Raw genomic sequence first — 27,574 nt, forward strand, 5'->3', positions numbered from 1 at the left:
TATTCTAATGACATTTTAGTGATTTCTTTAACTTATAACCGCCCAAACGAAAGGCAAATGATTTTTCGTTCTGTTATAGAATCGGACCACTGTACTAAATAATGATTATTCTCATTTACAAGATTGCTCGATAAATATACTGGTAAATACCTACATATATTTCCTACCATCGGTCATCAGAAAAAAATCCTCTTTGTATGTCTATGATTTAGGAGTTAGGATAATATAAATAAAATCAAGGACTATACTGTTAGGATAAAAAGAAATAAACACATATTTCATATACCACTTATATTTTTATCATAAAACAAACGTGTTTTAAACCGTCATTTGATGATGACGCACTGTCATTTATTACGTTTAAAACGACGGCCTTCACTATAATCTCTTTGTATGAAATAGGTATAATTTCGGAGTTAGGATAATAAAATTTAGGGCTTTACTGTTGGGATAAACAGAAAATAACACATATTCCATATACCATTAACAATTTTATCAGAACACAAACGTGTTTTTACAACCGTCATTAATAGCTAGTATTGGCACTACGAAGAAAATTAACAGCATTACCATTTTATTGCAAACCGACCAATAATGAGCATAGCAATGAACAGAATTTCAAACATACCAAGTATTTTTGATCTAATAGTCATTCATGAAAATGTTTACTTATATCAGAACTTGACTTGTCACACACAAATGTATTCCGCCTTTTATAATAGGCTGACACTGAGAAATGTTAGAGTGTTCCTCCAACTTATGAAAATAGGCAGTGGATGAAGCAGAAATGTATTCTTCAAAGACTTATTGGAAAACCCCGAAGCGAGAACGACGATTGCATGTGATGGTATCATACCTGTAGCAAGGATTTAATAATGGGGTCTACTTGATACCTTAAAATGAAATTTAAAAGGTTCACAAACGACGACATGGAAGTTTGGTTTTGACCTCACGTAGCGGCTTGCTGCTTCAACGCCTTCTTGTGCTAATCTCTCATTGTCTCCGATATTAAACATGCAACTCTGCATGTGAACCGAAATAACACTATCCGTATTTAACGGAATACTATCAACAAATTTTACAAAAGAATTTAAAGTCATGGTTGAATTCAGTAAACATATCAGTTCTATTTCCTTTTGGAATTCTGCATCAAATTCTACATGTCTGTCTCCAAAATCACAGTTATATAATGATAATCTTCTCAGATGTTTGATTGATGGAAGAACCGATAAAAGAGTCTTGAACGTATCCACAGATGAAATTCCTATAAGTGTTAATTCAAACAGGTGAGGTGCACATTTGATATCGAGCAGTAATGTAGATGTTTTATGAGTAGCTGTACTACTGTCCTCAAATATCAAAGTGTCAAGACTTGTGCAATTTACTCTTGTTTCGTGCTGTCCATACTCGAACAAATGGTGTAGACGTAAAAAGTTGAGTTGATTGTGACTCGACAAGTTGAGACTGCTTCCCATACATTCTTCTTTGTGCTCGTAACATCGTATTTGAAAGAGCAATAGTTGGATCAAATCTGACTTGTCCGATATGAATTCAAATAGATCCATAAGTTCTTGGTGTTTAAGTGAAATATCGTACAGGTCTAAAGAGGTTAAGTTAGGGAACTGCAACTCGACCAAATTAAACATGCCACGAGCATTTGAAATAGATAAGCATGCTAAAGTTTCTATCGAAGAGTTCAAACAACCCAAATATTTTTCCATGTCATTGTCAAAGTTATTATGGAAATTTATTGATATCTTTTCAACATTCCTTATTTCGAGCAGGTCGTCATGATATTTTTCAGTCGCTATAGACTTCAGGATACCTTTGTTTGATTCAAAAAGTGACCGAAGATTATCAGAATATGTTTCTGGTAAGAAAAAATCTTCAAGAGGCAACTGTACACCTCTACCTACGGTCTGCTGACTTTCCTCTTGACATTGTAAAGCAAGTGTTTGATAAGATTGCAATAACCTTTCGGCATCCCGAACGTCACTAAATTTCGGATTTGTTATAATGCTAAACGGTGGTAGCATAACAACAAATCCAAACTTGTAATCTGCAAAAGACCTGTACGTACGGATTTGTTTATCTGAAAGTAGCATAAGTTTTATCTTTGCCTCTAACTTTAAAACAAGCTCTGGGCACATACCTGACAGAAAGATGAACATATTTTCATACGTAAGAAACATCCTTAAAGTTTTACAAGTGGTAAATATTTTGTTTTCTACGCAAGCTACATCTTCCTGCATGGCAATGTAGAGTGCTGCAAAGAACTCATGGTAGCTTTTATGAAGAAAACTGAGCCTCTGTTGTCGTTGATAGAGCGTACCAACTACTTTATTCTTTGATAAGATACCTACAGACAGCAAATAACGCATCTCACCGACTGATATATCGTAAATGTTACCGCTGGAACTTTCAAAGGTTAATGCTGATTCTCCGTCTGGAATCCCAAAAAGACTATGAAACGCTAAGTTGCCTATCTTGTAAAGAAGTGACTTGTGTATTAAGATATTTTGTAACGAGATGAAGCACTCTGGAAGATTTCGATTGAAATCGTCTTGAGTTTGCGTCTGATTTAGACATGCACCGTCTGCGCATTGACCACCTTTGTTTTTGGAAGCCCTTTTGAAAAGCATATCGACCGTCCCGCCGTATATCAAACATTTTGATTTGCCGAGTGTCAATTCATCGAACCAAACACAAATTAACTGCATCAATATGATTGGAACTTCACAGATTGTATCTAATTTGTTTAATGCAACTTCTTCCTTAAAATCTTCTGGTTTCCTCGGCTCATCATAATTCTTGTTTAAACGGTTAATAACCGTAACGGTTAGCTTGGCACGGGCTTGTTTATCCAATCCTGTCAATACGATCTGTTGGTCAATTTCTTTTGTCTTTAACCGATTTACTTCTAGCTTCCATGGCCTAGTTGTAGTGATGAAAATGCAGTTCCTGGACGGCAGACGATGAGGCAGCTTTTGATTATTTGGACATGTATCCTGTATTGTTGGGTGAGTCCATTCATCAAGCCCATCAAGAATAATTAAGCAGACTTGGTTTTCTAAGATTTGTCCAATATGATGAGTATCTGCTAATACTTGCAATTGTTGTTCAATCATCTCTTTCACGTGACATAATCTTGTTTCTCTAAGGGAAACGTAAAACAAGAAACTAAATTGTTTTAAAGCATCAATATCTTCTTTCAAAAAGTTGTGATTTTCTGTCTTGCCAGATTTAGCATGGCACCATGTCAAAACCATTCGTTGACAGAATGCTGTTTTGCCTATTCCAGCCTCTCCCGTGATATAAATATTTCTACAAGGTTGTCCACCTTTTGAAAAGATATCTTTATATGATTTAATGATCGCACTTTTACTTTTGACATTATGATGATCTACTTGCTTCAAAGTAGGTTGAACAAAAAACTCTAGCAGTTGAGCATCTTCTTCTTCTAACAAAGCAGAAATTGGTAATGTCGAAAACTGATCTTGATATACTTCAATAAGCCGTTTGGCAAAATCTGCATCTGTAAGTAAAAACAAAAGCAATTGTTGCACTTACATGGCTACTTTTATTATTCGGATAATTAGTACTTAATACTGCTCCATTTGACCTATATTTTATACAAATTGAATGAATAATTTAGAGAAAAAATAAAATTATTAACAAAAATGATTTCTTTTTCATTTTAAAGAGAAAGAATTTATGCAAGCACCGTGTAGCGATTTATGTGCTAAATAACATAATGACATTTCATGTATCCTCAGGTTTTAAGGGTAAAATTTAATATCAGTACCTTGTAACGATGCCAAATGGCACAATGGCATCTTTAGTTGCTCGATTGCCCTTTTTACATCGTCAAGTTTGTTATACAAGTGCTCCAAAGCCCGACAAACTGAAGTGTTGTTTGCATATAATCCAAGTTCTGCATTGAACAACGATCTTAAATCTTTAACGATGAAAGTTATTGTCCATGACTCTTCTTTCAACTGAAATTATATATGGCATCTATTTCATAAATCTTTAAAACTTTGGTGAAAATATAAAGACTTTTATACAGCTGTGAAAAAGGCGCTTGTTCAAAATAATTGTGAGTGAAATTAGTACTGCATGCGTGGTAAAAATTTTCGCGGCATAGAGTATTTGCGATTTTTGCGAATTTATAAAACTCAAGAATATACCAGAAAAAAAATCACTATCCAAAGTCCTTCTGTATTATTCCGTATCAAGACGAATATTAAAGACAAATGTAAAATATCTAACCTGATGATAATTCTTTAATACAAACGAATCATTGATATACCCGACTGACAATACCCGGTTACAAGCAGGAATTCCAAGATCAGTAAGCAAATAGCAGCGAGCAAAGATTGCAAATTTACATGTCCCTATAATGCTCTAAATTAATCCTGTCTATGATTATCACGCCAACCTCTTTATTATTTTTCACGTCGTCGCTATTGACGTCACGTGACGCTGACATAATTTCCTGTTATTTGTTTATTATCTATGTATGTACCCTGAAGAAGGCTGTTCAGTCAAAACGTTGGTATATTAAAGGGAATTATAGAATTAGTTGTTGACTACTTATTTTTTACTATTTACAATATTTTGAGGGAATAACTGTAGATAATATTTAAAAAGTAATTCGTGATTATAGACACAATATGTCTTGAAACTTGTGATTTTGCGAATTTTGACGCACAAAATATCAACTTTGATACAGTAGATGTACTATAGTTCATAACAAATGTTGAATAAAACTGCCATGCCATTTGTTCATATCGACATTTAATAAAAATGTGTACCTTTGCTATGTTTTGCAATGCTGCTTTTGTTGATGCCTTTGATGATAAATACTTTGGGTCTGTAAGTATCGTTTCTAGAATACGTGAATATTCTGTAAATTCATCGTCACTTACTTCACACGTCGCTGAATGCCGAAACTCTCTTGACATACGTCTTGCCTGTAATATTGCAATAACTTAATATATATATGTATATTATTTTTTAATAAAAAGACCTTTTTACAATACGATTTTTCCATAGTAACGAATGTTGTATTTATCGCATGTGCATTCTGCGTAGGGCAAAAACGATGACTACAGTTTCTGATACTTTAAGGCTTTAATAGACGCCATTTCATGTTATGTTCACCAGAAAACATTGATTTTGGGTTGAACTAAAGCGGTAAGTCCTGAAAACGTGACTTGATATTTATAACGGATGTACGAAAATATGCTGGACTAATAATTCAATGGCAAAAATGGGCATACACATGCCGTCTGTTTAATGTATCATTAGACGACTTTTTCCTCAGTTATTTAAATTGAAACAGCGATGTGTTACATATAAAATTTTATGACCACTGTATTACATTATATAACACAATTTGTATTGCACACTTCCTTTGAATAATTGGATTGGCCAGGCGGTAAGTGTCAAACAGATTAACATGCGACCGGTTGTTCATTTAACCGGGACGTTTAAGAACCATGACATAGTTTATCACGTACAATTTATTAAAATCGTAATTTAAGTACTTTTACATATATATATACAACTTCAACTTTATGTATTCACGATTTCAATTTCATAAATTCACGATTTCAACTTCATGAATTCACGATTTTAGCTTCATGAATTCACGATTTCAACTTCATGAAGTTGAAACGGTGAATTCGTGAAGTTGAAATCGTTAATTCGTGAAGTTGAAATCTTGAATTCGAGAAGTTTTTTTTATTTATTTCATTGAATATGAATAAAGTAGAAATCGACAAAATTTGAAAGGTTGCAGTCTTTTTTATTAAGTTATAATCAATTAGGAAAATGAATTAATGCGAAAGTGAATGTGGCGTAAGAGATATTGATTTTGTCATAATATAAGAACAGACTCGAACTTTGTATATAATGACACGTAGTGAATTATTTATTGAGTGACACAAATGTACATATTTTTAACAGATCTTTAATTTTGAAAATCCTTGTTATGATAGACGGGCTGGCTTTCAGGCGGCAGTCAAACAGGTTGATGATTCCGGGCGATAATTCGTGTGAGATATCACCGTACATGTCCAGCAACGCAGAAATATGCAAATAATTAACGCAAGAATTGTGCAAAAGGTACGTGGAATCTGTGCATTGCTATGTTTTTCGGTTGATAACTAGATCCACTGATGTACATTCAATCTGATTATTACCATTTGTTATAAGATTTATAATTATCTTTTTTTTTTTTGCAAAACTAAATTGTTGTCAAGAGTGATTTCTAGCGACTTATATCTACATAGAAAGACGACTCTCGGCTGAGACATTCTTCTATGCTATTTTCTATGACTGAGGGATAAAATCAAATTTAAAAAAAATGTTCATCTAGAATTATTCTTTAAAATCCCTTGCAATGAAGCTAGAATAAAAATAACGTAAAAATGTTTTCATCTTAATTTTAAACTTGTCCAACTTATACATATAAAGTTAAAATGAATATTTAAATTGTGTGAGGGAGGGACGCCATAATTATCGGATAATATAAGTTTGTATTTAAGATTACAATTATATTATTGATTTTAAAGAAGTGCCGATCTTGACCGGGATTCATATTTATGCTCTTACATTGCCATGTCCTTTACAAACATATTCTTAGTCACGTCCTAAACATCTATGTTCTTACTTGTTATACATGACCAGATTACTTACAAACATGTACTTGATACCGGCTTCTTACTTGTAACATTCTTTATACTCATATTCTTACATGATTATGTCCCTTACAAATATGTACTTGATCAGATCATATACATTTATGTCCCTACTTGAAATATCCTATACTTCCTTGTTTAAATTTGGTCACCTTCCCTATAAACATGTACGTGTACCTAGTCATGTCCTGTATATACAAATTCTCACATCATACAATAAATTACATCCTATATATCCATGTTTTTACTTAAACATATCCAGAACATGACTAAGGCATACTATATTCAATCATGAATGTCCCATATATAGATGAAAATATTATATTTGTACTATAATATGTGAATTTTAATTCTCCATTTCAATGGTGTAATTATAACGATTTTACTTGTATTTATGATATTAACATATACAAAGTCTCTTATAACTCTGTAGAGAGTGACAATGTGTCTTCTTTTTAATTATGCTTTTTATATATGATATGTTGTATATACTGTATCACATTGATGAGACTATAATAAAGAATAAAATAAAATATATTACTTTTTAAATACCAATAAAATATCAATAATTGCCTGAAATTAATAACAATAGAATGACTAAATCCCAGACTTCTTTTGATTGTACATAATTTATACATATTTAAGGCAATGAATGTTTAATATCTATCGTTTTGATACTTAATATTGATAAGATCGCGTGTGCTCCAATTTTAAATTTTGTCTTTTGAGCGCAATTCAAGGTGTCCACTTTTCATTATTTTGTTTTAAATCTTAAACTATTTATATAGAAAATTGATTTTAAACCGGTCAATATTACTTTTTGAATGAACATAGACAAGATACCTCTTCAAATGCATTGCTTTTCTGTGTCAAGTCCTCTTTCACTTTATCTTGGAATGGTTTGTAATTTAGTATTACGCTTATGATTCCATTGAAATCAGTTTCCATAAATGAATTTTTATCCTTATACCCTTCCCTGGGCATAAAACACTTGGCAATTTGCCAAGAATCGTTACACCATTTTCTAGCATCTGTATTTCTCCAAGAAGGTTTATTGTGCTTGTGTGCCAGCCTAATCTCATCTCTAAACTTTTCGCATAATCCACTTTGAGGACATTCATGAGATTCTGAACATTCTTTCCTCACAAGCTGCCCTGTTGAACACTCGATGCAACTACTATCTTTAGGTAGATTCAGTCTCGCTAAAATGTCTTGAAATGTTCTTTGCTTGAATTTTTCTATTTCCTCTAAAACAATATCACGAAGTCCCTCTTTTGTGTATAGTAATGCTAAACCAGTTTTTATCCAATTATGGAATTTTGTATCATCCAGTTTAGATCTGTAATCAGACATTTTATGTAAAATTATTTATGTTTCAAATTATATCAGTAATGTCCATTTCGTTATTTCATCTAAATAAACTCAAAGTAATATTATGTAACATACAACTGTTATATGCTTTATTGTCAAAACTTTATATTGAAGTTTCCCTCTTGTCCTCTCTGTGTGAGCTTAAATAATCTAAGTCCAGCAGGGGTTTCACCTGTTAAATTATCTTACACTGCACACAATTAGTTTGCAATATGAATTAAACATTCACAGTTTATTGAGAAACTTGTATACGACAACTTTATAAAAAAAACTTTAAAATATCATTTTTGTTAAAACAATATTTATTTATAATCTATACATTTACATAGTAAGGTACATAAAATACAATTTACAGATTGAGTAGGAAGCTTGAAAAGCTTTTTTGGAATTCTCTCCTTAAATATCATAATAGGAAAAAATGTTTTGAATGTTTTTTCCTTACATTTTGTGACATATAGTTTCATTTACAAGTTTCTCAATAAACTGGGAATATCTAATTCATATTGCAAATTAATTGCATGCAGTAAAATAATAGTCCTTGCACCACAAACACGAATAGAGAACATAATTTTGTGTTGTCTTTTAAATATCAGCGTACCAACTCCTACTCCTGACAAGTTGTGTTGTTTCTGTAGTATAATAACATTAACATTTTGCTCAGTTTCAACAATATTGTTATCTTTATTTACATGTGTTTATCTTCTTGAAGTTAATTTCAAAATACAAAAAAAAAATAAAAAAAAATAAGCAATTTTTTTCTGAGTTTCATCCTCATTTTCTGGAATTGCATCCAACAAATATATTCATTCATACAGTCAAGCAAAATATAGAGTACTTATCGTAATTAACAAATATTTGATGTTACAAACTCAATGCGATTAATTTGACCGATATTTAGCATTAGAAAATTGTGTTCACGTTCCTTGTGGACTCATACTTTTTACGTAAAGTATGGGTTCAAAATGCATTTTATGCATGGACTTGTTATCAAAACTAAAGCTAACCCATTGAGCTGACAAGCCCGGGAAAGGTCATTACAAGCATGTCCTCTATTTAAAGTGGCTAATTCTCAAGGTTGTAACTTGCAAAATAAAAAAACTACTTTGACTATTAGTACTAAAAACCTTAACCATTACATCATGCTTAACGCTGTACATTGTGTAAATCTTTTAAAGATCAATGTTAGCAATGAAAAGTTCATCTTAAAAATTCACTTTTAAGGTTACTTTAAAAAAAACATAAAAGTAAAACAGCTGTTGTTCTTTGAAGCCCGGATAAGTAATATCACCCACCGAAATGCACATTAAGACGCCTTATGCATCTGTTCACGTCGATTTAGATACATGTACGATAATGAATGAAAATGTAAAAATTAGAATAAAATGCGATATCATTTTTACTTTGTGATCACGATTTCTGCAAGCGTCTGGAAGTAATGCTCTAACACTTTAGTGAGTTAATGCACTGGACTGCCCTATCTGTTAGCTAGAGAGCGTGTTGAATGAATTATAAGACGTGTTTGTTTATTGTTGTTCGATACATACCATTGATAAATCAATAGCATAATTGACAAACTTCCCGATGACGACCTTATAGCTATAAAATATATCTAAAAGCGCGTGCTTTTTAAATGTGTATATAAAGCTCCCATTTGTGATATACAACAAGGCTTTATACAGCTTCTCATTACATGTTCGTAAAGTTGCTCATTAAGGGCAATCGCATTCATATATTTCGGAGACCGTGCAACACTGTTACTAATAGTATGGAAGTGCCATATTGAAAGTAGCATGGACCCAACCCTTGTTTTAAACTCTTAACAAAGCATCATTTTCATGTCGCGTTTTGTTTAGGCCGGTGATATAGGGGAGGGGCGTAAAAGGAGGCTTGGATTTACCATTGCCGTCCATAAACAGATTAGGTTAGTTAGAATTAAGATATTACATTTGAAATATTTTGGTGCAGTATACCTTAAAACAAGGTCTTGGCTTTATCTTATCAAAACAGAACCATATCAAAACGAAACGAGACATTGTTTTTCAGTGACAACTCGAGCTGTCTCGAAATTATAGATAGATAGGGTTATCAGTTCATTTGCGCGTGGTCTAATATAAAATATGACCTTGCATGTTTTGTAACGTTTATTGTACGCCAGTTTCAATTTTGAAATTGAAGTCATTTTTGTTATTTCTTACGAATCAAACATCGAAATGAATTAACAAGAGGTTGTTCAAATGATAATAAGTCACGACCAGGAGACAAGTAGGCCCCAAAATAAATCAAATCGGCCCCTTAGTAAAGGCGCATGCTAGAGCATGTCTAAACATTTAATCAATAGAATTTATCTAAACTTTTCATAATCATGGAATATGACAACAGAAACAATCAAAGCGAAAAATGGGGATCGTCGAGTTTTCAAACTATCTGCCTTTAATTTGAATAATTTGCTTTTCTTCCGAAGGTCAATGATTCACAATCGAGGTTAGCAATGCGGCAAAGGCCTAGTTATTATATACCTGATATCTTTTGAGTGCGTATGTATTTTTTAATTATTTTTTTACCTAATTCTCTGCTTTTTAAAATGCTCTTTTTAAAAGGATTTTCAGTCTCTGTACTTTACTTTAACTGAAAAAGGGAATATAAAGACACATATATATATACATTTTGACTTTGAAATCGTTAACTTTGGACAAGTGTTCTTTCAAATTTATGTATATAAGTTGCAAATAAAGAAGATATAATTAATGTTTGATACATGTATATATATATATATATGATTGACTTATTATCTCGTTTCCGAGTAAAAACATTTTATAAATCTCATTAATTGTATGATACAGGTGTTGTCTTTTTATTTTATTTTTAAAGTTCTTCACTATAAAATGGAATTCAATGAAATTTTGTTTTGTGACCAAGGATAAAAATGAATGTTAAAAGGTTTTGCAGACTTGTGAAAAAGTTATCTAGCTTTGAAATGACCTGAAATACAGAATTCATCACGCTGGTAGCCTAGTTAAATTGAGCAACAGAGACAACGAATGAATTACACATGTTTTAACTTGAAAATTGAAATCATGTGTGCTTGCATATTAGACACATGTACAGCCATTTAGTAACAGAACATGACTGAGCATATTATCAAGTCTATCTTTGGTTTCATTGTTTGAGAATAATGTTTGATTTGATGCGTTTAATGCGTCTTGGTGAACACTTCTTAGTCTGTTTAATCGCTTTGTTTGTTGTTTGAAGTGTTCGTTTTTCATATAAACGCATTAAAGATTACACTTACACGGTCATTATCCTTTCAAATAAACGGCCTAAAAAACTCCAGGAAGGTCCAAAAGCCTGAATTTGTTTTTTGGGTGTTATTTACCAAGGCCTACATCAAATTGAGCTCAAATACCGGAAAGAAATCAAGACCCATGCCAATAAACCTCAATAGAGTTCCTTTACAACATGTCTTTTTCTTGTTTAATAAGATATGTTAACGGAATAATAAAATAAAAATATTTTCAACATCTAAATGTCCAACATTAAAGTACTAATGCTCAGTGGCTCTTGTGATTTACCATACTTTGTTTTCAAGTACATGCATGTCCATTTAATTCTTTACTAAACCACCTCATATCAAATCTTATGTTTAAACATTTTAACATTCTACATTTAACATGTTTCACCACAGTTCTTAGAGCTTCTGTCTTCCAGCAAAAAAGAAGGCAAATATTTTCAATACCAGGATACTTGCTCAACCTGCACCTGAACTAGCAATTTGGTCTTTGGTCAACAACCTGGACTTTGGTCAACAATTTAGACTTTGGTTTAGTTAACAATCTGGACTTTGGTTTAGTTAACAATCTGGACTTTGGTTAACAATCTAGCTGTCGACTCGGAGATAATATTAGAAATTGTTCAAGTATATTGACTTTGTTATCTAGAATCAGACACGCTATCATTCTGAAGATAAAATTCAAGATTATTTTGAAAAGGCATTATAGTATATGTCAGTCTTTTCTGCTTCAATATTTAACAATTGCAAGCAATATGTGTACACTGTATTCTGGCGCCTCATATTTCCGTGGTACTTAATTGTTTAATACAGACAGCAAAAGTTAAAAGGATAAAATTCTGGAAAACACGTTGAATATTGTAGGATAGACATGTCAATTGCATCATTGTTTATTCCATTTAATGTTTGCATGTAAGCAATTATGTATACAACATTGTAATTAACACGCATCTGCTGCCTAGTGAGTAAATTTGTGTTCTCATATTTCCAAGGCAATTACATTTTAACAGTTTAAACAGAAAACCCAATGGTAAACTTTATTTTTTAGTACACCTATACCTAGACTTGTCTGAAAGGAATGATTTTCTCTTTGGCATTTATCAAATACCTCAATAGTTGTTTAACAAAGAAGCTTTTTTTAAAAGGTATGAAATCTAAAAGAAAAATGGTGAAATATTAAATTACTTTTCTCTCAATCTGAATAAAATATTTTTTAGTTCTGTATGTAACGTTTCGATAAAAATACAATAAAAAAGTAAAAGTAAAACTACTGGCAGGTTCATGAAGTCTAGGAGGCACATTAGACTGTTTAAGCCTGATACCTTGGAAATATGGATACCACGGAAATATGAGGCACCGGTATACATGTATATATATAGTTGACTTTCAAAGAAGTAAATTTGACTAAGTTGGGTTACATGTACTATCTTCCCAAGCATAATAAGATCCAGGAAAGTGTTTAATAATAAGGCTACCTCTTTAAAAAAAGAAAAATAGATCTATTTCCAAATAAATATGGTAGTAAATTGCGAATATCATCGCTAAACGAAATATTTATAAATTCCTACAGCAAAATAATAGTTTGTTTATATACAATATTCATGTGTGTTAGAGAATAAAGAGACATTCTGCACTTATGAATAATTCAAAATTTATTATTATCATCATATAGCGTATATTACATATAAAAGTCTCTATAATAATAATAATAATAATTTATTATTATCATTATTCTTATTCTTATTATTATTATTATTACTACTACAACGACTATGCAGAGACATAATTATTTATTTTAACCTCTCTGGACTATGATGTCATTGTTTCTACGTTTTATCAGATGAAAGAAAGTGAATAAAATAATTACTCGTAGACCACCGTGGAAACATTGACGGGAAAGAAACGGAATTTATCCTGTCTACAAATTAGTTACGTCCCTTTTCATATTACCCGCCATATGTCACAAAAATTTTGTTACTTTCCGAAACCATGTTCAAGTGCAGTATTTCAGTTATTTAGGTACAAAGGCAGCGTTTTTCTCACTTTCAGTTTAAGAGGCTTTCGTCTCTTGATTTTAAGGAAAAAGCCCGCTGATATAATTTGCTTCTTTGTAAAATAAACACAAGGAATATTAGTCCTATAAATATGACGTCGCTTTGAGATATTTTTGCTTCTGGGCAAAGCAACGTCATATCGAAATTGCTCAAAAACCCATAGCATGTTCCGCCAGAAAATCGGGCGGAACGAAAAACAATGAAGACAGCGTGTATTTACATAATTTTTGACCTATTTATGAACAAAACTAAAAAATAAATACCTTTTGTCAAAATAATTAAACTGTCACATCCAAAAAATCATGATTAAATCCTCTAATGTATTTCAATTCCTTTTACAGCCGATAAACAAATGGCGGCCGTAAAGTGCGCGAAATCTGATTGGCTAATTCAAATGCAAGCGTTTAACTGAGTCAGAACAATCTAACGGAATATTTTTTTAACGAAATAATTGCCCATGCACCGTCAGTGTGTTCGAATATATTTTTCCGTTCAAAAATTTGGAATCAATCTGTAAAGCACCTTGTTTAACCAGTATGGCTGATAGACAAAAATAGATTGATGTTTATATTTTATTTTAAATTGATAAGTACATCGTTTGAAAGTTTTTGTGTATGATTGAGCATGAAATTGAAAGAAAATATGATAAGCTTTTGAATAAAGCTTGAAAGGCAAGACAATAGACATTTTTGGATTTTTTATGATGCTATGCGTTTTTGAGCAATAACTATTAGACGTCAGGCTTGACCGACAAAAACTATAACAAGCCTGTAACGTCTAATATATTGGACTAAAGGAATATGTACTGTACTGAGTAAATTACTGTCAGTTTGTCACTGTTTGTTACATTTAAATTTTAACAGCATTGTGTCGTAGAAATTTGTAGTCGTGCATTTAAGATTGTAATATGTGCTTATAAGTGAAATATAAAAGCACTTTAATGAATCATAGTTTTGATTTCTTTGCCTTATTTCAAGTTATTTGATGTATACAACAGTGAACACAGATGTTGGTGGTATCAATATCTTGATATACATTGATTCTCCACTAAACGTGCAAATTAGAAAATATTCTGTCCCTCGAGTATATCTTGTTGCACTGCAGTTGAAAAATACTTTTTGCGCATTCCATTGCTTCATTACATAGTCATGTATGTAAAGCATTCAAATTAATGACTTAGCTAGTCTGTTGGTTTTATACGAAAATATTATCATGCAAAGATACTGTATCACCCTTTATGTAATGTCCACAGGCTTGGGTCCCATATTACTGTTGGTTTTACACAATTTCACCTGAAACATGTGTTGAAGAAAAACTGCTTTAGTATTAAGTTTTAGTTTAAATGTCTAAGTGAGCGATTTTTATTGTTTTCTACAGTGAATTTGAAAAAAAGTTACCAGCTGAAATGCATGTCCCTCATATATTGAACAGATACGTTACCACACTTCAGGTAAACCTGAGTAAGAGTAATATGAACTTGTAACATATTAATAGTTTGCTATTGAACTCAAGTTTTATCATATTTCATTATTCAAAAATAATTTTGACGACAATATACATGCTAGAACCACAATGCCTTTGCAATGATGAGGCAATTTGGATTATACTTTAAAGTGAAACAGATACGTTACCATGATATCCCACTGAGAAACATTTACTATTACCAGTACTTAAAAGTAGGATCGCATTTATGCATTATTCAAATATATGCTTTACAAAACTTAATATTTCAATATATTTGGCAAACATGTGTGTATATCCGATATATTTTAGTTTTTTGACCAACAGATACGTTACCAACAGATACGTTACCAATATTTATTGTTTGAATCTTAATTGACGATTTTGCTCAATTTTGAAATGGTTTCATGTAAAAAATCACAGCATACCGTACGTGTAGCCAATAAATGATGCTTTGATCTCGATTTTATTGATAACTAAAAATGTGAATCAGGAATTTGAAATTCAAGGATTAGTTGAGTTTACTAGAAGATAAAATGTTGAAAAACAGGAAAGAAACATATAAAGATTTACTGTTTTATTTTCTGGAATAAATATATGTTGATATCTTTTTGGTTTGCAAAATTTGTATTAAAAATAAAATGTAGAGGACTGTATAACTTCTGGTAACGTATCTGTTTATCATAGTAACGTATCTGTTTAGAATGAGATTTGAGTACTGTTTAATATATATAACTAAATCTTCAACAAAACTTTGGTTTAAATAAGTAATATATGGTAAGGTAATATATAACAGCCCTGTAACTTTATGAAAAAGACATATTAAAGTATTTTTAAATAAATGCCCGTTAGTTTCTATATTTTAGTCAAGATTTTCTGTCTATGGTAGGGATGGACTAATTGGATATAACTCAAAATCTTGGAGGTGCACATATATATGGATTAATTATAATACTAAGTTGGTTTTCTTTAAACGGTACCATTGTTTCTGATATAATTTTGTTAAATGTAGATAAGCATATACATATCACGAAGTATGACAAAATCAAGGATCAAGATTGTACCAGTATATAAAGAAAAAGTATATAGAAAAAATAAAGACAATTGAACAACAGATGAACCAAAAAGACAACAGAATGTCAATTCACACTAGTCTATGTCAGAAACACTCGTAAATCTAGCTAATAAATATTCAGTTAATATTCTAATAGATGAGTGTCTTTATTCAAATGTTCTTGTTAAGTTCAATCTGTCTCTTAAAGTCACAATGTTATTTGACTATTTGAAGCTACACATAAAACAATAAAACCTAAAAAAAACTTAAGATGATATTGTGTATTCTGTTTGATATTAAAAGTACTGGTTCAGACAAATTATTTATTGGTCAGTTGTTTAAAAAACTTTATGGATATCTATCTATGTGTTCAGGGTTTTTCATTATTTTGTTCATAGAAGAACTGTGAAACAGATACGTTACTATGATTTAATATTTGTTTCCACTTAGCGGAGTAAATTTATACTGTTAAGTAAATCCGAACTACATTGTGTCAATAGATAAGTATGGAACATCAGTATTTTTATTGACCTAAAATGCTTTTATAAGTAACTCATGTATTTGGAATAAACAAGTCTGATTAATAAGTAACATTTTCATCAGCTTAAGTTCACAAGCTATTCTTAGACGTAGATTTTTTTTAAAATGCATATTAATGCATAATATTTTGTAATATATACTGGTGCTATAATGCTGAAAGAATGATAATAAATTTCTAAATCGTGTATATTCATGCTAATTATTTCTATCTAGTCTCTGAAAGCAATTGGAAAAATGGTAACGTATCTGTTTTTGTACAAATCTCGAATCCTTGGTAACTTAATTTCAGGAAATATTATAAGTTTTTTGGTGAAATGTTAAAAGAACCAGTATGTGTTCAATGTTATACATGAGTTGTACCAACTAAAAAAGGTGTCTGTGGAACTATTCGCAAATGTCAATTATTCACTATTACTTACAGCCTAATTTGAATGTTTAGTGGAGAATCAATGATAGTCCTTCATTGAAAGACATCGCATTTGTCTTTTTTTTTTTACAGTTTAACGTTTATCGTAAAATGCGAAGGCGGATTTGACCAATGTAAAAAATAGCTTCAAATCCGCGGTTACGTCTAAATATTTGGACCATATCTAAATTCTTAATACTGCTCGAGGAAGTACACAAGCTTGCTAGTCATAATCAGAATTGATTGTTAAGCAGTATGATGTAGATGTAGATGTTATCTTCACAGTTCTCATTCAGATAAAGCTCCTGAATGCCTCTGAATATAAGATTTTTTTCTATCCCTTTTAGCCTCTTGATCTATACTCTTGTATAATATTTGCAGATTTTTTAAGTAATATTTAGTGTGTCCAAATTGTCAAGTTTTGTTTCAACAGCCTGAAGTTGTTGTGTCAACCCACAGACACTTACTTGGAGAACCCACAGACACTTGGAGTGTAGACCCTGCCTCCCCCCACCCCCCTGAATATTAAAACTAACCATTATTTTGAATAAGGAGTCTTGAGTTTTTTGCTTATCCCTTTACTTAAAAAAAACAACACACAAATTGCCAAGTTTTTATCTATACCTTCTTAATACCGTGATATGATGTGTTGGATGCTTACTTCATAATACGGGCATTTTGTGGGGTTAGTCATTTTCCTGTAATCGTCTCATTTATAATTAAAGAAATGTCAAGTTTGACAGTTTAATGTACAGATGTAGATGTAGATAATCCATAAATAACATATTTCTCAGTCTCTTGATTAAAACCATTTAGAAAGGCAATTATCATAAATAATAATTTGTTTGGTCATTACATGTTTAAATAAGATGGTTACTATTTGTAGATTTTAAGAAAATTAGCATCAATTACATCTATCACAGGTATCAAGTAGACCAGATATCTCTGCTCTTTTGATTCTTTTTAAGAGGTGTAACTACAAATATACAGGTGATAACTTGACACCTAGATTTTCATAGAAAATATTTGAAAGACAATGTTTTAATATGAAAGATAAATAGCAAATCTGATGTTGTAATAAAACATAATTTAGATCATTAATATATAGAAAGTATACATGGACCACAGATTTGCATTGCAAAGAAAATGCAACTTAAATTTTGTTGGTCAAATTATCATATAGAACCTTTAGTTTCTTCAAGGTCACATCAATGATTTTTTGTCTGAAAACTGCTTGGGTCATCATGTTCTTTTCGAAAAACCTGTCTGGGTCATTAATGTATGACTTAAGAGGCTACTACTGATAAGATTAAGTATCCATAAATGGGTATGATAAGCCTATCTGCCCATGAAGTAAATGGGTATGACACGTTTAGATTCTAACATGTGAACAAGTTTGTACCCGAAAAAAGAAATAGATCCTGATTTTCTCTCTGTTCAGAAGACTAATTTTACATTAGCAACTGTGATATTCATGTGGTCATTAAATTGGCTGGATGAAATACTTTCAGAGGTGAAGAGACAAAATGCATGTATTTTATTCATAAGAGAATTTATGCCCGTATCTCAGCATGAAATAAAAGCAGTTCGTTAGAGAATTATGGCTGTATCTCAGCATAATATAAAAGCGGTTTGTTATAGAATTTTGCCCATATCTCTGCATCAAATAAAAGCAGTTCGTTAGAGAATTATGCCTGTATCTCAGCATGAAATAAAAGCAGTTCGTTAGAGAATTATGGCTGTATCTCAGCATAAAATAAAAGCGGTTCGTTAGAGAATTTTGCCCGTATCTCTGCATCAAATAAAGCAGTTCGTTAGAGATTTATGCCCGTATCTCTGCATGAAATAAAAGCAGTTCGTTAGAGGATTATGCCCGTATCGCTGCATGAAATAAAAGCAGTTCATTAGAGAATTATGCCCGTATCTCAGCATGAAATAATAGCCGTTCATTAGAGAATTATGCCCGTATCTCTGCATGAAATAAAAGTGCAAAACAGTGCCAAAACCCATTTCATTCCTCTCACATCAAAGAGAAGCATACATTGTTATCTTTATGAAATTTTCATTCTTAAGTGAGTTTTTTTTAACGTTGTTGAAATAGCGGAAAACAAGTTCAATGTTCAAGACATGTGACCAGGTTGTAATAATGTGCAAAAATATTTCGACATACTGTTTGCAAAATAAAATAAGCCATGGTGTATACAAGAAAGGGAGCCCATGGTTTCTATCATGGTCTCATGAATAAAAGCAGTTATTATGTTGTATGAAAGTTTAACTTGTTATGAACAATGTAATTTTACTATTAAGATAAAAAAAAATGACATTATATGGTGTTTGAAGTTATGCCAAACATTAATGTTAGATATAAATTTACTTTCAGTGTTTTTCCAGTATTTATTTAAAAGGGTTGCCTGTCTAGGGCCCTTTGAATTGTGATATTATTGCAGTATAGCCATTATTTTTTAATATATCATATTGTTGAAATCTTGCTACTTAATTGAGGAAAAGGTTTAAAAATGTGTTGGAAAATGCCTTGATTAATGATAAACACCTAATTATGTCCAAAAGTGGGAATAATTATGGTAAGTATCATGTTACCAGCCTCCATTTTTGGATCTGTCAATCAATTTTGTTGATATCTTGAAATTCAAAGTTAGCCAACATTATAGAGCCTGGTGAGTGGTCAGATTGTAAGCATATACAGGCTAGCCTGGCTCTTGGCTGGTTCTAAGAGTTAATGGTAAAAACCTACAAGGAAAGAGATTTCTTACACTGAAAAATGCCATTTCTGTCGAGTTCAGTTAACTTGGTTTACAAAATATAAAAATAATTATATAATGGTGTTTATGTCATCCTTCGTTTCCAATTGCTTGCTGTTTTTACAACTAGCCAAAAAAAATTGTGGAATTTTTCAAATGTGTTTTGTAGTATGACTGTATGATCATTCAAATAGCTTTCAAAATAGTTTTTAAAGCGAGATGCAAACATGTAGGTCAAAGAGCAATTATTGGCAAGTTCATTTTCTTTATAATTTGATTTGATATAGTTTGACGTTTTTGGGTGGAATTGTTAATATTTTTGAGATGTCAAAATTCTCCAGACTTTGTATTGGAACTATGCAATATTGTTTGACTACAAAATGTCTTCTTATTTATTTGAATAACATGTTTATCTAGGGCTTTGACATTTTATATCTTTCAGAATCCCTTTCCTAAAGACAATGGCCTCTCCACCTAGGCTTCCTCCATTATCACTCCCAGAAGTTCTCAGTCCACAAAATGACTCGAGTGTCTTGAGCTCTGCACAATCCACGCCCAATTCCCAGGAGAACTATGCTTCACCTGCCTATCTTAATCAAGTTCTCAACAGTCCAGAAGGAATCAATTGCTTTGGGAATGAGAGATTGTTGCTTCAAGAACAGGCAAGTTTCTGTAACAATGAGAAACTGAGCGATATCACTTTGGTTGTTGGCGGACGGAAGTTTTGTGCTCACAAAATAATTCTTGTACGGGCAAGTGATGTTTTTGAGAGAATGTTGACTGGTGATTGGACAGAGACTGATAAAAAGGTAATGATATTCAACAACACCATCAATATTTTAATGTTATTATGTAAATGTAAACTTTGAATAATTTGTTTAAAATAATGATTATGGCAAACACAGGATGAGGAAACGCTTGACAGGATATCTTCATGTTTGTGTAAATAATTGTAGAAATGTTTCCAGTACAGGAGTGACAGTGATTACTGAAGTTGAATTTAGAGCTGCTTCATAAAATAATTTTAGAGTGGAGATATTACAGAAGTTATAGTTATATAAAAGCTATAAATACCAACACTCCGCAGACAGATTCAGTGTTTCTAATTCTCATTAATATTGATTTTTGGAATTTTCAGAACAAACCTGTTGCTTTCTTAAGGGGGAAACAAATAATGCCAGCATTCAGAAAAAGAGGAACATCTGATATCAAACACCATCAAGTCACTAAAAATGCAACATTTGATAAAGTTTTAAATGTAATTGCAAATTTACATGCAGGGTGCAATTTACATAGCAGAGGTGATCTGTAGACATTTTTCTGTCCATTAAATTTCTTATCATTGTGATAAAAATAAGTCAGCTGCTGGCTCTATTGACTTATATGCCAATGTCTTATTTTTGGGGGAAATTATTGTTTTTTGATGGCTATTGGAAACCTCCTATATTCAGCAGTGGAAAAAGTGTAATTCAAAAGCTGTATGCATGTACATGTATTTCATATATAACAAATGGAATTGATTAGAAAGAATTAAAACACTTTGTGCATGTAGTATGATACATGTTTGATATTTGAGCCGTGTCATGACAAAACCAACATAATGGGTTTGCAACCAGCATGGATCCAGACCAGCCTGCGTATCTGATAGTGAACAGCATGGATCCTGATCAGACTGCGCAGATGTGCAGGCTGGTCTGGATCCATGCTGGTCGCAAACCCATTATGTTGGTTTTGTCATGACACAGCTCATTTTATATTTCTAGGAACTGGAACTGATAGAGGAACAGATGTGTATTGGTGTATTTCCACGATTTCTGAAGTTTTTGTACAGTTGCAACATCAAGTTAAACCTAGAGAACTCACTGCCTGTCTTAGTACTGGCCGACAAGTACAATGTATCTGATCTACAGAATGTTTGTATCAATTTTGCCTGTGCTCACATTATACCGAAACTTCAGCTGAAGGATGTATTTTATGTATGGTTCCAATATGCTACAAAATGTTACCATAGACGTCTTGTGCATTCATGTATTAAAGCAATGGCAGAAAAGATGGATGAAATTATGGGTAAATATAAGAATCTTGTATTCTATAGCTTAGCTGTAATGAAAGCAAATTCTTTACATTTTATGAGATAAGCAATTATCTGACCATCTGTTGTTTGCCTCATACCTGACACAACTTTAATGTGAATCTTGTGGCGGGGTGGCCGAGTGGTGAACACGTCAGACTAGTAATCTAAGGATTGCTGATAGCGTAGGTTCAGACCCTGTCAGGGGCAAGCCGTTGTTTCCTTGAACAAGAAACTTTACATTCATTGCTTAGTACTGGTTGGTTCCAGGAACGGATTCAAGAGTGTTTCAGTAAGCTTATAGCTTCCAACACAAAATAAAAAAGATAAAATAAATTTGTATAAACTAATGTGAATCTAAATCTCATTTCTTTATGTTTCAAAATGTATTTGAAACTTTGATTTCATTTAGTATTTCAGGGAAATCAACTTTGTCATATTTCTCATATTTTAAATTTTTGAGAGGGGGAGGGGTGGCAGGGGAATCACCCCCCTCTTAAATTTTGTATACCAGAACAAACACTAACTTGTATGCTTATAGAAAATAACATTTCACATATGCATTGCCTTATTTGGTGATATTTTCTGTCTACAAGATTTGTTGTTCTTTACTTTGTTCTGATTTGTAAAGAAATTTGTAGAAGTAGTTTATGATTATAATTGAAAAAAAAGCTGAAAAAATGTCTACTATCAAGTGATTAAATTACGTATGAAAACGGACGTAAAAAGTTTTACAACATTGATAATTTTTTTTTTATTTTTACAATATCAGGATATTGTTTTACAAATATAAACACATATAAACAATAAATGATCCATTTTAAGAGGCATCAAATGTTATATCACTTACTTTGTTTTATTTCATCATGTGTGTCAGAATTGTCTCCCTTTGTTGACTTTTCACATAAAAGTATTGTGTAAATGTTAAATTACAGGATCTATTGAGTGGGAGAGAGAATGGGTGAGTCTGGAGAAGGACCAACTGATTGAGTTTTTAGACAGTTCTGATCTCAAGGTCAAGGACGAGTTTGAACTGTGGAATGCTGTGCTGAAATGGTTAACAGCTACATCTCCAACAAAGAGAGTTCATCTTCTAGAAGAAAATCTGAAAGATATCTTGCCGTTTATAAGGTTCCCAATGATGACTGCAGAACAGATTCATGAGGTTGAAAACAGTGAGGTGGCAAAGCAGTACCCAAATCATTTACATAAGTATTTCATGCTTGCATACAAATACCATGCTCTCCCACTCTCAATGAGAGGTTGTTTAAAAGAATTTAATGGTCAGAGTTTCCTTTTACGTAACTATTGCGACCTAAGGTGGGACTGTAGATTTGTGGTCTCAAATTATTCCACCTGTCTCAAAGGGGAAGAAAAGGGAATTCGATTTACTACAAGGTCATCTTCCTACCCCTCTAATACATGGGACTGGGAGCTGAAAATCTACCCTAAAGGGATCTCAACTACTTCTGAAGACTTCAGAGTTGTACTGTATTCCAATCTTATCTTAGATCAACCCCGCCCAATGGAGTACTTACTGTCTCTTGTCAGTCGGGATGAAATTCTCTATTCTGTAAGCGGGAAGAAAAATTTCTCAAAAACTCGCTACATGATTGATACAGAGTTAGACAAGAAAGTTTCTCTAGCAGAGCTTTGTCAGCCTAACTCACCACTCCTTGTTGACAACTGTCTTATTCTGCAAATAGCTCTCAAACCTGCTGAATAGAATGTTGTCATGGTAACAAGTCAGTGAACTCCATGCTCTAACTTTATGTAGCATTTAGATTGATGGACAAAATTAATATAACAGATTTCTCTGTTATGTGGGAATACTTTTTCTTATTGTTCATTCATCTGCCAGTACCTGTTAATAAGTAGTTTTTTCATTGCATAGTCAAATTTGTTTATAATATTTATATTATACTTAAAGGACATTTCATATTTTGCATTTTGTACTGAGACTGCCTCATGACAGGTATTGATGTTATAACTGGACCACTTCAAAACAATCATATTTTAAATGGACCACTTCAAGACATTCATATTGTACTGGGACCACCTGGTATTACAGATATTAAATTGGGACCACTTCAGGACATTCATGTTGTACTGGGACCACCTCTTGATGTCACAATACAGTTTTTTCTGTGACTGTAATTTATTTTGTGAGTTTTTTTATTGGCAAATTACTTAAACATTTTGGGCAACTTTTGAAAATACTGAAGTGACATTTGTTCTTTCTTACATATAAGTTTTATCTAGGAAGTAGAGCTTAATTTTGAGTGCTTTGTGGTATAATATTTCACAGTATGTAGTTCAGATATTCAGAAATATAATCATGAAGGCCATAAGCCTGAATGATGAATTTTAAACATCTGACTAACATACCTTATACAACAATGCTGCTCTCAAAATTGATTTACACAAAAGTTATAATATGTAAGTGCCAATGAAAGAGATAAATAATTTTGTTGAGTTATAAGAAATTTCAGTTTGGTGAAAAAATTGGATGAATTTATTTACCATTGCGCAAATTTTTTGAGAACAACAAAATTTACATTCTATAATCGAATTTTTGCTTATGTAAATGAAATAAGATAAGTCCTGATATCTGGGAACTTGGAACAATCAAAGCATGCACATCATAATATAATTGCATATTGTACTGACAGGGAATAAGAATGACTGGTATATTGTGAAAAAAATAATGCATTCTTATAAAAATCTCCAATACTGAATAGTGAATAAAAATCTCCAATACTGAATAGTGATCACTTACTCATAGTTCATGCAGTCTTACATACGAAAACACATTTAAGTCCTCTTGTGCACAGAGCTCTGATGTTTGGCAGTTGTATTTCCTAGCATACACCTACAAATATTTTGAAAATTTGATTGCTTGGATAAAAATGACATCTTATTGTGACCTTATTATTGACTTTTGCATGGAAGAATTATGAACTTTTTATGCCCCCGCCATGTAATGGCCGGGGCATATAGTGTTACCCTGTTCCGTCATTCCGTCCTTCCGTCCTTCCGTCCTTCCGTCCTTCCATCCTTCCGTCCTTCCGTCCTTCCGTCATTCTGTCATTCCGTCATCATCAGTTTCCGTTCATTATCTTAAGAACGGTTGGGCACATTCAACTCAAATTTGACATATGGATATGTCATGAGAAAATACAGGTCAAGTTCGAATTTGGTCATGGTTCGATGATTTTTGGCAGAGTTATGCCCCTTTTACTTTGAAAATAATATGAAATTTCAGTTTCCGTTCATTATCTCAAGAACGGTTGGACACATTCAACTCAAACTTGACATATGGATATGTTATGAGAAAATACAGGTCAAGTTCGAATTTGGTTATGGTTCGATGATTTTTGGCAGAGTTATGCCCCTTTTACTTTGAAAATAATATGAAATTTTCAGTTTCCGTTCATTATCTCCCAACGGTACAACACAATCAACTCAAACTTGACATATTGATGCGTCAAAGGAATGCGCAGGTCAAGTTCAAATTTGGTCGTGGTTCGATGATTTTTGGCAGAGTTATGCCCCTTTTACTTTGAAAATAATATGAAATTTTCAGTTTCCGTTCATTATCTCCCTCAAGGTACAACACATTCAACTCAAACGTGACATATGGATGCGTCAATGGAATGCGCAGGTCAAGTTCAGATTTGGTCATGGTTCAATGATTTTTGGCAGAGTTATGCCCCTTTCACTTTGAAAGTAATATGAAATTTTCAGTTTCCGTTTATTATCTCCCCAATGGTACAACACATTCATCTCAAATTTGACATATGGATATGTTTCTGGAATGCCCAGGCCAAGTTCGAGTTTGGTCATGGTTCAATGATTTTTGGCAGAGTAATGCCCCTTTCACTTTGAAAATAATATGAAATTTACAGTTTCTGTTCATTATCTACCTAACAGTGTTACATTTTAAATTTTAATTTGACATATGGATATGTCAAAGGAATGGGCAGGTCAAGTTGGAATTTGGTCAGGGTTTGATGTTTTTTTGGCAGAGTTATGTCCCTTTCACTTTGAAGATAATATAGATACATCTTAAGAATAAGCAGTTTAAGTTTGAATTTGGTCGTGGTTCAATGATTTTGGACAAACTTATCTTTCCTGAATGTTGGAAAAATTTTGAACTTTCAGTTTCAGCACTCATTCTTTTAGCCATTATTTTGGCTACAAATATGCAATATGCTTTTTCTAAAGGTTAAGACTGAATAATTTCAGTGCCTTGAACGTTGTATGGAAATGGTTTGTGTTAACATTGAAAAGTTTTAAGGGCTTTGAACTTAAAATGAAAAAAAAAAATTAATGCACCATCTGAAATTTTGGCTGTATGCGGGGGCATCCGTGGCATGATGACACATTTCTAGTCTAGTAAAGTATCTCAGATTAGCATTCAGGGCAATCATTGCCCTCTTGTGAAATATTCTACTTACATGCTTTATAGATTCATAAGAGCTCTAAACAACTATAAAGAAAAATCCAAATTAGTGAATTCCATTTTAGATACATGTATATTTTAATTCTCTTACATTATTTCATTGTTGTTAGATACATATCCATTTTTATGTCAATGGATTGGTGGGCATAATGTTTCCATCATCAATAACATTCGACCTGTCTGGACAACAGATGACTTTGTCCAAAACATTATTCATTCAAAGAGCAAGAGATTTTGTACAACATATCATTGTACAACATATTCAAAAATGACCTTTACTGCTAATGTCCTTGTCTTACAAGGTCAATTTTTTTCTTTTAGTTTTTATTTGTTTGGGTCGTCAGACCAAACAAATAATGGTAGCGAAATTTCAGAGCCTAATGCTGTTAATTGCAAATGCCTAAAGTAGTCCACATTTTTGAAGCGGTTACTTCCCTTTATATGTACACTAACGCCGAAAAATTCAGGGGAGATCAAATATCAATTAGGCGCATTAATTTTCAAGCAAAGTAGTTCCCGAATGGTCGAAGATTTCTAATATTGTTTCATTCTTTATAGATATACATGTTTACAGTAAGCTCCATGATTATTTACATCTGTGTTCAGCGTCGAAATAATAAAAGTAACAAACCCTAATTTAGAATAATATGGTTTTTTACAGGCCGTTAACATATAACTTCACCATGGCCGAGGGGTTTGCACACTCATTATGAATCGAGAGGTCTCGAGTTCAAATCCCAGTTGAGGCAACTCATTTTTTTTATATATTTTTTTTAAGTCAAATAAACATTGAATTGACTATCAGTGTTGCAATTAGTCTGATAGCCAATTTACTACAGTTAAAACACTGGAAAGCATTGGTGGCACTATACAAAAACAAATGGGTTTACAATCTCACAACTTTCACCTTTCTGACATTCTGAGACCCAAACAAATTCAGCGCCTTCTGTGCTTTGATTTTATAACTGGATTATTCACAAATATAGATCTTGCTTCATACTTAAAATTAACATGCCTTTGAACCAGAGCTTCCGAATCAGTTGTACTCATTGAAGTGTGATTTTGGCCACATTATGAGCTATGAGCTTGGCTATAACATTTTAGAATGTTTGACAATAACTTTATCCAGGTTCTTGTTTTACTATCAGGCACTGAGAATAGTGCAGCATCCTGTCCTTCCGACAGCTCTTATTTTAAATTGACAAATAGGATACTTGAGTTTTACAAAAATGTTTTGGGGTTTTCTCATAGACTAGGATAGGCATAGCCGTTTTTCAGTTCTCATCTAGTCATAATATTCTTGTTGAATCTCTACTGTGTTTTTGGGTTGTTGTTTTTTTTTACTACAAATATTGTCATGCAATATATGAGCCGCGTCATGACAAAACCAACATAATGCG

The 27,574-nt window shown here is 32.3% G+C and overlaps 2 protein-coding genes across 3 annotated transcripts; one reads left to right on the forward strand and one right to left on the reverse strand.

Annotated features, from left to right (window-relative positions):
- Nucleotides 1–471: 471 nt before the first annotated feature.
- LOC132750605 (uncharacterized) lies at nt 472–8,241 on the reverse strand. Of its 2 annotated transcripts, none has more exons than XM_060740615.1 (4): nt 7,551–8,241; nt 4,818–4,976; nt 3,806–3,998; nt 472–3,535 (listed from the first exon to the last, which is right to left on the reverse strand). In XM_060740615.1, the coding sequence occupies exons 1-4, from the start codon at nt 8,058–8,060 to the stop codon at nt 870–872; spliced, it is 3,528 nt and encodes a 1,175-aa protein (XP_060596598.1). In that variant the 5' UTR covers nt 8,061–8,241; the 3' UTR covers nt 472–869. The 2 variants fall into 2 exon arrangements, with proteins under 2 accessions (XP_060596598.1, XP_060596599.1); XM_060740616.1 differs by having other exon boundaries at nt 472–3,529; nt 7,551–8,240.
- Nucleotides 8,242–13,315: 5,074 nt separating this feature from the next.
- On the forward strand, nt 13,316–24,669 carry LOC132750606 (BTB/POZ domain-containing protein 17-like). The gene is made up of 4 exons (XM_060740617.1): nt 13,316–13,383; nt 20,081–20,447; nt 21,402–21,705; nt 22,645–24,669. Exons 1-4 carry the CDS (start codon nt 13,322–13,324, stop codon nt 23,433–23,435), a joined length of 1,524 nt encoding a protein of 507 aa, XP_060596600.1. The 5' UTR covers nt 13,316–13,321; the 3' UTR covers nt 23,436–24,669.
- Nucleotides 24,670–27,574: the final 2,905 nt, after the last annotated feature.

The sequence above is a fragment of the Ruditapes philippinarum genome, unplaced genomic scaffold (genome assembly GCF_026571515.1).
Source record: "Ruditapes philippinarum isolate M1 unplaced genomic scaffold, ASM2657151v2 ctg2898_1_1_1_1, whole genome shotgun sequence".
NCBI lineage: Eukaryota > Metazoa > Mollusca > Bivalvia > Venerida > Veneridae > Ruditapes > Ruditapes philippinarum.